Source organism: Salvelinus sp. IW2-2015, linkage group LG8 (assembly GCF_002910315.2).
Source record: "Salvelinus sp. IW2-2015 linkage group LG8, ASM291031v2, whole genome shotgun sequence".
NCBI lineage: Eukaryota > Metazoa > Chordata > Actinopteri > Salmoniformes > Salmonidae > Salvelinus > Salvelinus sp. IW2-2015.
This window is the reverse complement of record NC_036848.1, coordinates 51,399,342-51,415,813: the sequence shown is the minus strand read 5'-3', so window position 1 is coordinate 51,415,813 and position 16,472 is coordinate 51,399,342. Positions and strand designations below refer to the sequence as shown.

General features: G+C 40.5%; 1 protein-coding gene across 1 annotated transcript in view; it reads right to left on the bottom strand.

Annotated features, from left to right (window-relative positions):
• Window positions 1–16,472, bottom strand: part of hmgcll1 (3-hydroxymethyl-3-methylglutaryl-CoA lyase like 1) — a 29,376-nt gene that overhangs the window by 8,514 nt on the left and 4,390 nt on the right. Inside the window, exons 2-7 of the mRNA XM_023993643.2 lie at window positions 15,796–15,873; window positions 14,227–14,334; window positions 13,677–13,772; window positions 13,334–13,482; window positions 6,098–6,161; window positions 4,685–4,873 (exon numbers count right to left, since the gene is read on the bottom strand). Coding sequence (XP_023849411.1) covers window positions 4,685–4,873; window positions 6,098–6,161; window positions 13,334–13,482; window positions 13,677–13,772; window positions 14,227–14,334; window positions 15,796–15,873 — 684 coding nt within the window. The remainder of the gene's footprint in view (window positions 1–4,684; window positions 4,874–6,097; window positions 6,162–13,333; window positions 13,483–13,676; window positions 13,773–14,226; window positions 14,335–15,795; window positions 15,874–16,472) is intronic.

Sequence of the window (16,472 nt, the reverse complement as noted above, 5' to 3'; positions counted from 1 at the left end):
TGAGACACAGCAGACACCTCATGTCSACCTAAGGTTGATTACTTGATAGTGTTTTACTCTCTAATAAGGCACCATTTCTTTGTGTGTTGGTGTACTAACGGGACCATGCCCAGGGCAGCATTGTCTTGATCTTAAGCGCACACGGAGAGGTATATTTTCCACCAAGTTACTGGCTTTCATCACTATGGTTACCTGGCACATACACTGACTCCTGCACCACGCTCTGGGGCACAGGCCTTTTCTAATAAGCTAATATCCTCAGCAGGCAATTAAATGGGAGTTCCTTGTAGCRTGTCATGTTGGCAATGTTGCCAAATTTCCAGAAGTAATTTTTAGGGAAAAGTTTAAATATTGTCATAGGCGGTGCTGTAGMCTAGCTAGCTAGAGCACTAAACATGCTTACCGAAGATAAACATTGCTAAGACTGCACAACGTGAGCGTTCCAAATTCTTTAGAAAAGAGACTCCCTTTGTTGATATGTCAACAACCTTGCGTTTGAAGAGTCATTAACATTCAACTAATGTTAACACTCATTATTCTAGAGACTTTGCTCCTTGACCTTTGAGTGAGGGTTTAGTAATCAACCATCAAACCACATAGATGAAGCTGTCTAAATGTTTAGTCACTTTGTTGAAAATAGGCAGAGTTGTTTACCACTGACAGGTCTTTACACCCATCTCACTTCACTTTAATGACACTCAACAATACACCTACACAGCTCAAATGTAATGTCCTCTGGATTGCATGGGTTAACTCATAACCATAGGTTTATTGGACATCATGCCTGTTTGATTTGTCYTCACCGTGGTTATGAAACATTCTCATCCTATTTACAACTTTGTCTCTGTCACCAGTGCTTCCCAAACGTTGTACACCACAAGTAAACATAAACATCTCTATCCAAGTTAGAGATCCACTACCCAGCAGATATTAGCTACAGTACAACCCATTAGTGGGTCTCTCAAGCCACCACTGGGAAAACCCTCATCTGAGTATTTTGATATATTGGACAAAATGGAATAGTGACCCTTACTGACCCACTTCCACCCATTATCAGAATAACATTCATACTTTCCACTCTGTAAATACACTACATGACCAAAAGTATGTGGACACCTGCTCGTCGGACATCTCACTCCAAAATCATAGACATTAATATGGAGTTGGTCCCCCTTTGCAGCTATAACAGCCTCCACTCTTCTGGGAAGGCTTTCCACTATATGWTGGAACATTGCTGCAGGGATTTGCTTCCATTCAGCCACAAGAGCATTAGTGAGGTTGGGAACTGATGTTGGGTGATTAGGCCAGGCTCGCAGTCAGCGTTCCAATTCATCCCAAAGGTGTTCGATGCGGTTGAGGTCAGGGCTCTGTGTTCTTCCACACCGATCTCAACAAACCATTTCTGTATGGACCTCACTTTGTGCACGAGGGCATCGTCATGCTGAAAACAGGAAAGGGCCTTCCCCAAACTGTTGCCACAAAGTTGGAAGCACAGAATTATGTACAATGTCATTGTATGCTGTAGATTTCCCTTCACTGGAACTAAGGGGCCTAGCCCGAACCATGAAAAACAGCCCCAGACCATTATTCCTCCTCCACCAAACTTTACATTTGGCGCTATGCATTTGGGCAGGTAGCGTTCTCCTGGCAACCACCAGAGATTTACACCACTCCAGCCGACGCTTGGCATTGCGCATGGTGATCTTCGGCTTGTGTGCGGCTGCTCGGCCATGGAAACTAATTTCATGAAGCTCCCGATGAACAGTTATTGTGCTGATGTTGCTTCCAGYGGCGGTTTAGATTTTATAAACCTGTCAGCAATGGGTTTGGCTGAAATAGCCGAATCCACTAATTTGAAGGGATGTTCACATACGTTTGTATGTGGTGTATTTAGCGAGATTCACAAGTTTAAAGCACTGTCGATGAGCTTTGGCTCGGACTTGCTTTGCTTCATGTAGAGGAGATAAGCATGAGTAAGAACAGGTCTGAATTCTCAGTCAAGAGCGTCTGGCTACACTGAGTTCTATCAATAGCTCAGCAAGTCAGCTGCAGTTTACATGGAAACGTTGGGTCAGATCAAATCTATTTCCCAGCCAAGTCTGAAAAACGAAGTACATACTTTGTCATTGTGTGACCCGCCAAGGTGGGTTTGTAACAAAGGACCCCAGAACTTCCCAAAATAAAGGTACAAAGAGCATGGAATGTCATTATCATGAACAAAAGCAGAGTTGACACGGGGTTGACAGGGGTTAGTGGAATTCATTTCTATCCCAGTTGGTGGCATGGACTACTGGCACTCAGTAATGAAAAGCCTATGATAAAATCTTTCATTTCCACTGAGGTTGTTGAGATGGGAGGAGAACAAATGGTTGGCTAAACATCCACGCCTGTTATTATTTTCAATGGTCACGGGGCAGCTGTGATAAATCAATTTCTATGTGATTCACAGAAAGGAATTTTACCCACACTCTGGGTCTTCTCACCCCTTGTCAAAAGTGCCCAACATCAGGATGTGTTGAAAGGTTATTTAAAAAAAAATACAAAACAGGAAGCTGTTTTATGAACATGTACAATTCTTTGAGCATGGAAATACACAGCAAATTGGCCAGTGTTACCTAGTGTTGATCTTTCAGTGTAACATTTACAGTGTTAATTCAGGAGTTAAATGAACTCTGTKAGTGATAAATTAACACTAATGGGTGTAAAAGAACCCCAGTGTTGGTGTTAATAACCAGTGTTACCACGGCCATCATTATCATATTTCCAGCYTGCTCTATTGCAGGTWGATTTTTTAGAATTGTTTYTTTCAATATCAATGTTTTTATGCAAATAAGGCTTTAGACTAAGCACTGTGTTAATTTAACACTGAAAAGTGTGGAACTGCATAGACACRGTATCAGTGTTAAATGTAACACTGTCAGTGTTGATTTAACACTGGTGAATTTTCTGTGTAGATAAATTCATAAGTAAAGCCATGAATCAGTGCTAAAAGTTATGCAGACTTTGGGTTATTTAGGGTAAGTGGGATTGCAGCACAACAKATGCTTTTCTGAAGTGAATGATGCCTTTTTCATTTTGAATTGTTCTGTTTTTCTAAGTGTCTTACCATGAGTCACTTTTTGGGAGATTGGGACTATAACTTCCTATCTGCATTCTTGTCAAAATGTTGTTATTGACATAGCCTTGTTCTGTTCAATGTTCTCTACCTATATAGTTCTTTAAATACCCAAATGCATGTTGTTAAGTTCAAAAGAATACGAGACTAAAATTGCTGACACAATGAGGGTTGCGAAAATTTAAAGCTAATTATCTCAGAATCATATTTTTGCAGATAGAACCTTATAGTCCCAAGCTCTTGATTTCTCAATGAATCCAGCGATAGTCACTGCATTCTCCCTGTCTCAGTTACATAGTTACTGGTCTGGACAGGTTTCTTTCGCCTTCTCCATTTTCCATGTGTTTCATGCGGGCCAATGATAGGATCATTTTCCCCATGCCCTTTAAGCGCAGCATTGTCAAATAGTTCAACAGCCAAGCAGCACATGAGTTGGGAACCCCTCAGGGCTGGCTGTTTCCTCCGCTCACACTCAGTACCATTGTCAAGGCCAGAGCACTGTCATGTGAAACAGACACTGAATAGGTGAGCCTTTGTGTGAACCCCCTTCACATCTTCTGACCCCCCCGCCCAGCACCAAAAGATCATCCCTCCGCTGCCAAGGATGACAAACTGGGAGACAGAGCACAATGAGGTTCCCAAGAGAACTGATACAGCCATGTCTACCTTACCTCTGGTTTATGACCTGACTGACTCCCGGGTCATAGGTTCACTCCGGAGAGGTGGTGAAAAACACAATAGAAGAGTGGTGTTCCAGGAAGCTTTGTACAACTTAATTCGATTTTGTGGTTTAAAGAGAGGATAAAGRTTTATTAATGATCTGTGAAATACTATTTTATTATCTTTAATGTAGGTGCTGGTAATATGACAGCATATCTTATGTTCATTATGATTCTGGGATTTTATTGGTGGGCAGTTTTTGTATTATTTTACTTTGTGGGGYACTTCCAGATCATGTTCCCAATTGAGAGATGTGTGTTCTCCTATTTATGTACAGTATGTCCTATTGTGACATATAGCCTTTGTTTTTGTTGTTTATGAATATATTTTCATTCAAGCAAACAATGCCTCCTCAATTCTCACAAAACAATCCGAGCACACAAGACGTTTGGTACACAAAAGSCTTCATAATACAGATGTAGGACCTTAATTTGGTGACAACTTTCCTGCAATGTAGGAAATGTAAAACTTGTAGTGTAGTTGAGTSAAATTCCCACTTTGAAATTTCAGACTTGATTTTCCCTTACGAAAAGTGTATAAACCCCTACAAAAATGTCCATTAATTATAATTCTCATAATAATTCACATTTCCTATTGCTGCAGGATTATTTTTCTGCTGTAGCAAACTGGCTCAAATGAAGATGCAACATCTGTACCATCTTGGACCACTTCATAATGGCCCTCTACCACATTGTTATGTATTGTGTCATGAACGTTTACCATGCATCCTTTCAGTAACGTTTTACTACACATTACTCATACCCTAGATTGTCAGGGGATCTAAAAATATGTGTTTGAAACAACCGTAGTYCCCATATTGTGCTTAAATGTTAGCTGTTAGCTCATTACCTGCAGTGCAGTTAGGATGTTGGCCAGAGCCTGGCCGTAGGTGTCGTGGCAGTGAACGGCCAGAGCGCTGCTGGGTACCTCTTTCATGACGTAGTGCAYCATCTTGGCCATGGAGCCTGGGGTGCCCACGCCGATAGTATCCCCCAGAGACACCTCATAGCAGCCCAGTTCATACAACCGCTTTACCACCTATAGCCAAGAATAGAGCAACTTATCATAACAAGTCCATTGGAAACATAAACATGCAGGAGCTCAGAGGTCTCTTGCTTGATATGARCCAGGCTGTATCACAACCGGCCGTGATTGGGAGTCCCATAGGGCGGTGCACAATTAGCCCAGCGTCGTCCGCTTTTGGCAGATGTAGGCCGTCATTGCAAATAAGAATTTGTTCTTCACTGACTTGCCTAGTTAAATTAAGGTTACATTTTAAAATAAAAAAAGAAGAACTGTGTATACTGTAGTTACAGCATTACAGACWTATTAACGTTTTTTTATTATCTAGAAAACAGTCATTTCGGGYGTTTGACATTGTTTAGATTATACATGTACAGAAAATTATTCCCTACTGCYTCCCTTTGATGTTTTAAATAGAAATTGTCCACCAACATTGGATTTTTAAAGCCTGATACTGTATATGAAATGAAGTGCTCTTTACTATACAGTGCCTTCAGAAAGTATTCATARCACTTGACTTATTTCACATTTTGTTATGTTACAGCCTGAATTCAACATTAATTTAATAGATTTTTTTCTCTCACCCATCTACACAAAATACCCCAATTTAGGCGATAATGACAGTTATGAGTCTAGAAGAGCTTTGCACACCTGGATTGCACAATATTTTRCCATTATTCTTTAAAAAATTCTACAAGCTCTGTCAAGTTGATGGTTGATCATTGCTAGACAGCCATTTTCAAGTCTTAGATTCATAGATTTTCAGACCGTAAAAACAAACTGTAAATASGCCACTCAGYAACATTCAATGTCTTCTTGGTAAGCAACTCAAGTGTTGATTTGAATAGAAATCTTTGAAAAARTGCATTTTCTTTGTGAAGCTTGCATTAATTTGCCTCTCCCTGTTGCACACAACAAGCTTCCATTTCCCCTGTCACAAGGGTTTTATGGCTGATTAAATCYTCAACCCTGTTACGGTCAACCCTGTTATGGTCAAAKCRMMTWKRTTATTTGGCACTATAGGCACTTACTACAGTAATTTTTGAGATAGGATTTTTTTTWATTAGGTTGAACATGTGCTCTTTGTGACAGAATGTTAAAATTAGGTGAAATAAAACTAGATTTTTTCCAACAAGTTACACGAGCCTAAAGGAACTAATATCGTGGAACGACCCACGTATAAGGTATAGAGTATGTCCATTATTGACACAAGAAGGCAACGCAGAAGTGTTGTCTTACCTCTGCAACTTTAGTGGGTTCAATGGGTCCCTCATATGGACATCCTAGTGCACAAGAAACATATCTAAAAGAAAACAAACATACATGGTAAATATAAACACACTTGGCATATATTAATACATGGGTCAAAAACACACATATAGTACCAGTCAAAAGTTTGGACACACCTAATCATTCAAGGGTTTTTCCTTATTTTGACTATTTTCTAATAATAGTGAATAATATATAATAATAATGAAGACATCAAAACTATGAAAGAACACATAGGGAATCATGTAYTAACCAAAAAAGTGTTAAACAAATCAAAATATATTTTATATTTGAGATTCTTCAAAGTAACCACCCTTTGCCTTGATGACAGCTTTGCACACTCTTGGCATTCTCTCAACCAGCTTCATGAGGTAGTCAGCTGGAATACATTTCAAATAACAGGTGTGCCTTGTTAAAGGTTAATTTGTGGAATTTCTTTCACTCTTAATGCATTTGAGCCAATCAGTTGCTTTGTGACAAGGTAAGGGAGGTTTACAGAAGATAGTTCTATTTGGTAAAATACCAAGTCCATATTATGGCAAGTCCATTATTACTTTAAGACATGAAGTTCAGTCAATCCGGAAAATTTCAAGAACTTTGAAAGTTGCTTTAAGTGCAATCGCAAAAACCATKAAGGGTTATGATGAAACTGGCTCTCATGAGGTCRGCCACAGGAAAGGAAGACCCAGAGTTACCAGAGGATAAGTTCATTAGAGTTACCAGCCTCAGAAATTGCAGCCAAAATAAATACTTTACAGAGTTCAAATAATGGGCACATCTCAACATCACAGAGGGTAGTACGTCACTGGGGCCAAACCTCCTGCCATCCAGGACCTCTATACCATGCAGTGTCAGAGGAAGGCCCAAAAAATTGCCAAAGACTCCAGCTACTCTAGTCATAGACTGTTCTTGCTGCTACCGCACGGCAAGCAGKCTCGGTCCAAAAGGCTTCTAGACAGCTTCTACCCCCAAGCCATAAGACTCCTGAACAGCTAATCAAATGGCTGCCCGGACTATTTCCATTGTCCCCACCGCCCCCATTTTTACGCTGCTGCTACAATCTGTTTATCATCCATGCATAGCACTTCACCTCTATCTACATGTACAGTTSAAGTCAGAAGTTTACATACACTTAGGTTGGAGTCATTAAAACTCATTTTTCAACCACTCCACAAATGTCTTYTTAATAAACTACAGTTTTGGCAAGTCGGTTAGGACATSTACTTTGTGCATGACATAAGTAATTTTTCCAACAATTYTTTACAGACAGATTATTTCACTTATTATTCACTGTATCACAATTCCAGTAGGTCAGAAGTTTACATACACTAAGTTGACTGTGACTTTAAACAGCTTGGAAAAATTCGAAAGAAAATTATGTCATGGCTTTAGAAGCTTCTGATAGGCTAATTGACATATTGAGTCAATTGGAGGTGTACCTGTGGATGTATTTCAAGGCCTACCTTCAAACTCAGTGCCTCTTTGCTTGACATCATGGAAAATCAAAAGAAATCAGCCAAGACCTCAGAAAAAAATTGTAGACCTCCACAAGTCTGGTTCATCCTTGGGATCAATTTCCAAACGCCTGAAGGTACCACGTTCATCTGTACAAACAATAGTACGCAAGGATAAACACCATGGGACCACGTGGCAGTCATACGCTCAGGAAGGAGACGTGTTCTGTCTCCTAGAGATGAACGTACTTTGGTGCGAAAAGTGCAGATCAATCCCAGAACAGCAGCAAAGGACCCTGTGAAGATGCTAGAGGACACAGGTACAAAAGTATCTATGTCCACAGTAAAACGAGTCCTATGTCGACATAACCTGAATGGCCGCTCAGCAAGGAAGAAGCCACTGCTCCAAAACTGCCATAAAAAAGCCAGACTACAGTTTGCAACTGCACATGGGGACAAAGATTGTACTTTTTGGAGAAATGTCTCCCGTCTGATGAAACAAAAATAGAACTGTTTAATGACCATCGTTATGTTTGGAGGAAAAGGGGAGGCTTGCAAGCCGAAGAACACCATCCCAACCATGAAAACGGGGGTCAGCATCATGTTGTGGGGTGCTTTGCTGCAAGAGGACTGGTGCACTTCACAAAATAGATGGCATCATGAGTAGGTAAATGATGTGGAATATTGAAGCAACATCTCAAGACATCAGTCAGGATGTTAAAGCTGGTCGCAAATGGGTCTTCCATATGTACAATGACCCCAAGCATACTTCCAAAGTTGTGGCAAAATGGCTTAAGGACAACAAAGTCAACGTATTGGAGTGGCCATCACTAAGCCCTGACCTCAATCCCATAGAAAATTGTGGGCAGAACTGAAAAACAAGGGCGAGCAAGGAGGCCTACAAACCTGACTCAGTTACACCAGCTCTGTCAGGAGGAATGGGCCAAAATTCACCCAACCTATTGTGGGAAGCTTGTGGAAGGCTACCCGAAACATTTGACCCAAGTTAAACAATTTAAAGGCAATGCTACCAATTACTAATTGAGTGTATGTAAACTTCTGACCCACTGGGAATGTGATGACAGAAATAAAAGCTGAAATAAATAATTCTCTCTACTATTATTCTGACATTTCACATTCTTGAAATAAAGTGGAGATCCTAACTGACCTAAGACAGAATTTCTTTACTAGGATTAAATGTCAGGAATTGTGAAAAACCGAGTTTAAATGTATTTGGCAAAGGTCTATGTAAACTTCCGACTTCAACTGTACATATTACCTCAATTACCTTGACAAACCGGTGCCCCCGCACATTGACTCTGTACTGGTACTCTRTGTATATAGCCTCGCTACTGTTATTTAAAAATAAAAAATAAAAAAATKTATTTCTCTTTTGTTTTTGTATTTTAGAACGTTTAATTTGTTTTATTTCAGTTAATTTTAGTAGATACTTTCTTAACAKTTTTTTTTCTCTTAAAACTGAATTGTTGATTACGGGCTTGTAAGTAAGCATTTCACACTGTAAGGTTGTTGTTGTGTACCTGTTGTATTCGGCGCATGTGCCACATCTTTTTGATTTGATTTGATRTGAACATCAACTGTTCAAAGGAGACTGTGTGTATCAGAAGTTCATGGATGAATTACTACAAAGAAACCACAACTAAAGGACACCAACAATAATAAGAAGAGACCTGCTTGGGCCAAGAAACACGTGTAATGGACATTAGACCAGTGGAAATCTGTCCTTTGGTCTTATGAGTACAAATTTGAGATTTTTGGTTCCAACCGCTGTGTCTTTGTGAGACGCAGAGTAGGTGAAGGGATGATCTCCGCATGTGTMGTTCCCACCGTGAAGCATGGAAGAGGAGGTGTGATTGTGTGGGGATGCTATGCTGATGACACTGTCTGTGATGTATTTAGAATTCAAGGCACACTTAACCAGCATGGCTACCACAGCATTCTGCAGAGATGCGGCATCCAATCTGGTTTGCACTTAGTGGGACAATCATTTGTTTTTCAACATGACAATGACCCAACACACCTCCAGGCTGTGTAAGGGCTATTTGACCAAGAAGGAGAGTGATGAAGTGCTGCATCAGATGACTTGGCCTCCACAATCACCTGACCTCAACCCTATTGAGATGGTTTGGGATGAGTTGGACCGCAGAGTGAAGGAAAAGCAGCCAACAAGTGCTCAGCATATGTGGGAACTCCTTCAAGACGGTTAGAAAAGCAAAAAAAAAAAAAGCATTCCAGGTGAAGCTGGTTGAGAGAATGCCATGAGTTTGCAAAGCTAACATCAAGGCAAAGGGTGGCTACTTTGAAGAATCTCAAATGTAAAATATATTTTGATTTGWTTAATACCTTTTTAGTTACTAAATGATTCCATATATGTTATTTCATAGTGTTGATGTCTTCACTAATATTCTACAATGTAGAAAATAGTGAAAATAAAMAAAAACCCTTGAATGAGTAGGTGTGTTCAAACTTTTGACTMGTACTATATATTAATACATGGGTCATAAACACACATGGAATATATTAATACATGGGTCATWAACATGCCAACTTGGCCACATGTCACAAAGTGAATTGCACTAAAAGGTTAACTCTCTCTAGTCAAAAAGTCATAATGTATGCTATTTGTCTAAGGACAAATAGCATAAGGTAGATCATAACTCTAAGGTATATCATAACTCTGTTTTCTGGATTCAGTAACCGCTAACTGCCAGTGCAATATAGACTTCAAATCTTATATCCAATTGGTGTTGAATATTTTGTTATATGTAGTGGTTATGTTGTTGACAGTAGCAATGAGAAATTATGCAGGGGGGTGAAGTCAAACAATATGCCTATTCCATATGTGTAGGAAAGGTTCACTGCTTGAAATAGCGGACATGTGAAAAGTAGAAAATGTTTCTCTTGGGCTCGCAGTCGTTAGACGATACCTCAGTTTGTCACCGGAATATCCAGAAAGTTCTAGCTGCACTCGAGGGAAGGGAGTGCTGCCCAAGCCATCTCCAACAGCAGGATATTTGCCAGAATGCCTGTGTCAAACTGATGTGTTGCCATGGCATTGCTGCGTTGTTTGAATGAAAGGGGGCTACTGTACCACAAAATTTAAACATGCTTCATGTCAGCGGTTCTATACTGTCCATCTGGACTTGTAGTTGAAGCAACACATAGAACGATTCAGTGCACATCTGGAAATTTGCTTGTTAACCTATTATTTCTGGAGTCATTTATCACTGTCTGAGTGTACCTTTGCTAACAGAGAGAGAGTAACATTAGGCCTTTGAAACATTTTACGGTAGTACATTTTTTTCAAAGTCAACATAAACATACAGTTGTGGTCAAATATATTGGAACCCTTGCACTTTTCTTAAATATTTCCCTATTTCATAAAAAAATAAGCTAAAATTGCAACCACAACAATAAAGTCTCCACACCTTATTGGATTTTCAACATTACAGAACCAATTTTATTTTTGTTAACTTATATTTTCAATTTTAATTTTTAAAATAAAGACAAATGGCATGGACAAAATTATTGGCACCCCAGAGCAATTACTTGGTTGCACAAGATAAGTGCCAACAATTGCTTCTTGTAGCCTTCAATGAGCTTGTTGCACCTTTCTACTGGCAATTTGGCCCACTCTTCAGTAGCAAACTGCTCAAATTCTTCAATGTTTGAGGCTTGCCCTCCACCAACTGCTGTTTTCAGTTCTCACCGTGGGCTATGGATGTGATTCAAAGATTCCAGTGTTTCTTCTTGAACCATTCATGGGTGCTTTTGATGTGTCTTTGGGGTCSTTGTCCTTTTGGAAGAKCCACAACCTCAAATCAAATCAAATTCTATTTGTCACATACACATTAGCAGATGCTAATGCGAGTGTAGCGAAATGCTTGTGCTTCTAGTTCTGACAGTGCAGTAATATCTAACAATCCCCAACAACTACCTAATTCAAACAAATCTAAAGGGGTGAATGAGAATATGTACATGTAAGTATATGGATGAGCGATGGCCAAGCGTCATAGGCAAGGTGCAGTAGACGGTATAAAATACAGTATATACATGTGATATGAGTAATGTAAGATATGTAAACATGAATAAAATACAGTATATACATGTGATATGAGTAATGTAAGATATGTAAACATGAATAAAATACAGTATATACATCTGATATGAGTAATGTAAGATATGTAAACATTATTAAAGTGGCATTATTTAAAGTGACTAGTGATCCATTTATTAAAGTGTCCAGTGATATGGTCTCAATGTAGGCAGCAGCCTCTCTGAGTTAGTGATTGCTGTTTAGCAGTCTGATGGCCTTGAGATAGAAGCTTTTTTTCAGTCTCTCGGTCCCAGCTTTGATGCACCTGTACTGACCTCACCTTCTGGATGGTAGCGGTGTGAACAGGCAGTGGCTCGGGCGGTTGATGTCCTTGATGATCTTTTTGGCCTTCCTGTGACATTGGGTGCTGTGCATGTGGGGACAACAGACTGGGATAGGGAGCGGGGGGGGGGGGGGGGCACAGTCCTTGTTAGCGGGCCTCGACGGTGGCACTGTATTTTCCTCAAAGCGTGCAAAGAAGGTGTCTGGAAGCGTGACGTCTGTGTCTGTGACGTTTTTGTAGTCCGTGATTTCTTGTTAGCCCTGACACATACGTCTCGTGTCTGAGACGTTGAATTACGACTCCACCTTGTCCCTGTACTGGCAGGTCGCTTGTTTGATTGCCTTGCGGAGGGAATAACTACACTGTTTATATTCAGTCATATTCCCAGACCTCTTTCCATGGTTAAATGTGGTGGATCGCGCTTTCAGTTTTGCGTGAATGCCGCCATCCATCCACGGTTTCTGGTTAGGGTAGGTTTTAATAGTCACAGTGGGTACCACATCTCCAATGCACTTCTTTATAAACACACTCACCGAGTCAGCGTGTAGGTCGATGTTGTTCTCTGAGGCTGACCGGAACATATTCCAGTCCGCCTGATCAAAACAATCTTGAAGCGTGGCTTCCGATTGGTCGGACCAGTGTTGAATGGTTTTCGTCACTGGTACATCCTGTTTGAGTTTCTGCCTATAAGACGGTAGGAGCAAGATGGCGTCGTGGTCAAATTTGCCTAAGGGAGGGCTTTGTATGCATCGCGGAAGTTAGAGTAGCAGTGGTCGAGGGTATTGCCCATGCGCACAATCAATATGCTGGAAGAATTTAAGTAGCCTTGTTCTCAAATTTGCTTTGTTAAAATRCCCAGCTACAATAAATYCAGCCTCKGGATATATGGTTCCAGTTTGCATATAGTCCAGTGAAGTTCCTTGATGGCCGTCTTCATCTTCGATGGAGACCCAGTTTTTGGACACAGAGTTAAACATTGGACTCGAAAACACATTGATAGTCTGTTGATTTCATGATGACTTGCACACGTTCAAGGCCCCCAGTACCCATGTCCATAAAATGTGTCTTTATATTCTTAATTCAAATTGTAAACTTAAGTTTACAAAAATAAAYTTGGTTCTGCAATGTTGAAAATACAATTACATGGTGTGGAGACCAAAAGTATTTTTAAATTTCAACTTATTTTTTTTAGATGAAATAGGAAATGATTTAAGAAAAGAGCAAGGGTTCACTATATTTGTCCACGACGGTACATGGTTGACACCAGTTATAGAGCATATGGAATCATTGCAATKTATTAAAGTAAAATGGCTTTACTGGTGAAGAAGCGCAAAGTGAGGAATGATACAAACCCACGGACTGGAATCTGTTGTTGTTTAGCAGTGCAAATGACTTCCTCGAATCTCAGTATGCTGTCATCAATAGAGCAATTTATATTTTTCCGACTGAAGGTCTCAGAGGCAGACCCAAACACGGCCACTTCAGTAGCACCAGCCGCAACCTTCAACAGGACAGAGGGAAGTTACATTATTTCGATGTAACATTATGCAACAAACATTACTTTAAAACTTTTCCATTCATCTCAGGCATAGTGTTCCCTCAACCTCTATACAGCACTACACATCAGGGGAGCCTGGGGAGATATCTGTTCTTTTTAAAGAGTGTGATTTCTCGGATGAATAATGAAATGCTTACAGCATCCTGAAAGCCGTGCATGTTGGGTGTCAGTACAGGATAACGAGCATGAGAAGATCTGTGGATGGCTTGAAGCACTTCAGTGTGGTCCGCCATCTTGACAACAGACAAAAGCAWGTTTACAAAATATGTCGACAGAGTATAGTCTCTTCCCACAGCTGCTGTTGGAGGTCCATGCGCCTGGCAAGCGAGACTAGTATGTAGCCTAGTTTTACGAAAACTCATATTTTCCAGAAGCTCATATAGAAATGCAGAGATAGCTGTTCCACATCATATGTCTCAATACAACTCAAGAATATGACACAGACATCTGTAGTTTATTTCATGAGGTGAGCTGTCATATATTTTACACAGGCAAACAAAATAAAGTGCTTGGAAAACAGTTTTTGGAATAGGCCTATAGCTCAAGGTTTTCCCCGAAAACATCTGCGAGTCCAGGGTCTAACTGGGATACTGGAGTAGCAGGTTCCCCCAGTAGTCCTGAAGAGAACAATAAGAGCCTAATAAATCACTCAGTAAGCTTTCTGGGAACACAAAGAAGAGTTATTACCTGTGGTACCCACTTTGAAGACACAAAGCTGGTGGCCTCGATCACAGGCAGGCCTGTTTCCGAGAGCATGTTTATCAGCTGGATTTTGACTCTTGTCGGAACCATTTCCTGGAAAACAATGAAATGGAGACCGTCTCTTTCTGGATATGATTCTGATCCCCTGTCAAGATTGGAGGTATGTGCGGAGTGGACATCTGGGCAATTCAGCTGCAATATCTTTGCAACCAGAGTAATTTACGGCACTCACCTGCTTGGTCCACTTCTTCCAAACATACAGTACTTCCTACAATTACAGCATGTAGTACCCCCAGAGTTTGACTTTGTCATCATGTCAATTTGTACAGCTACAGTAGACTTGAATATATACAACATATGAGCCATCTGGTAAAGTCATGTCATGTTTCCCATAGATTTCAAGGGCAGTTGGTGTTCATTTGATCAATACATTTTTGGAGAAGAACATGTGAAACACATGTCATGGGTAATCATAGAAAAAAAGCAGGTTTTCATCAAGGATCTCTCTGTACTTTGCTCCTTTTATCTTTCCCTCGATCCTGACTAGTCTCCCAGTCTCTGCCACTTAAAAACATCCCCACAGCATGCTGCCACCACCATCCTTCACTGTAGGGACGGTGCCAGGTTTCCTCCAGACATGACGCTTGGCATTCAGGCCAAAGAGTTCAATCTTGGTTTCATCAGACCAGAGAATCTTGTTTCTCATGGTCTGAGAGACCTACAGGTGCCTTTTGGCAAACTCCAAYCGGGCTGTCATGTGCCATTTACTGAGGAGTGGCTTCTGTCTGGCCACTCTACCATAAAGGCCTGATTGGCGGAGTGCTGCAGATATGGTTCTCTTTCTGGAAGGTTCTCCCATCTCCACAGAGGAAGTCTGGAGCTCCGTCAGAGTGACCATCGGGTTCTTGTTCACCTCCCTGACCAAGGCCCTTCTCCCCCGATTGGTCAGTTTGGCCGGGCGGCTCTAGGATGAGTCTTGGAGGTTCCAAACTTCTTCCATTTAAGAATGATGGAGGGCACTGTGTTCTTGGGGACCTTAAATGTTGCAGAAATGTGGGTCGACAAAATCCTGTATCGGAGCTCTACGGACAATTCCTTGGACCTCATGGCTTGGTTTTTGCTCTGACATGCACTGTCAACTGTGCACTGTCAACCTGAAATAGACAGGTGTGTTCCTTTCCAAATCATGTCCAATCAATTGAATTGACCACAGGTGGACTCCAATCAAGTTGTAGAACCATCTAAGGATGATCAATGGAAACAGGGTGCAGCCGAGCTCAATTTCGAGTCGCATAGCAAAGAGTATGAATACTTATGTAAATAAGTTATTTTTTAAATATTTTTTTTAAACCTGTTTTTACTTTGTCATTATGGGGTATTGTGTGTAGATTGATGGGGAAAACATTTTATTTAATCGATTTTAGAATAAGGCTGAAACGTAACGAAACAGAAAAAGTCAAGGGGTCTGAATAATTTCAGAATGCACTGTACATGACTTATTTCATGATCATGGATGGTGTGTCATTCAGATGTGACTGTGATGAAAACATATACCTTTTCATTTTGAAGTCCGTCTCTTGGTCCAACTTCAATAATTTTAACATACTCTGGATATTCACGTGTTAAAGTACACTGAAAATGAAAAGAGTCATGTTAGATATTGAAAACAATAAACAAATGTTATATCTGTTGTCACAAACTCTAAAGCGCTATTTTCCCATTTAACTGTTTCTCCTGTCCAATAATGTGTTACAACCTTAAAAGGGAACTACACCTGCTGATTTGGCCTCGTTTTTTGGCTTGCTCCWTGTGAAATGCTGGCAGCCATGACAGAAGCTGGCTTGGGGGTGTGGTTTGATGTGAGTGTTTCTCGGGTGTGTCCTTGCCACCACCAAGACACACCCATCTGTCAGAACCTTACCAGCAGCTGTTTCTCCCCACTAATCACAACAAACATACATCCTGCAGGTTGAACTCAACTACAGGCGGATGTATGGTGAGATGCTTGAGGAAGCTTTGAATAGGTCAGCCTCCAGAATAATATGACAAAATGTTTTTTTTTTTTATTATGTAGATGTTATAAACAAAGTGTTTTGATATCTTTCAAATGTAGTAACAGGTCCATGTAGAATATACAACCCTTTACATAATACCATAGAATCAGTGTTCTGCTAATATAACAATGTGCACCTTTCATTGTCGTTCCCAGCCGATACAGATACTGTGCCTAT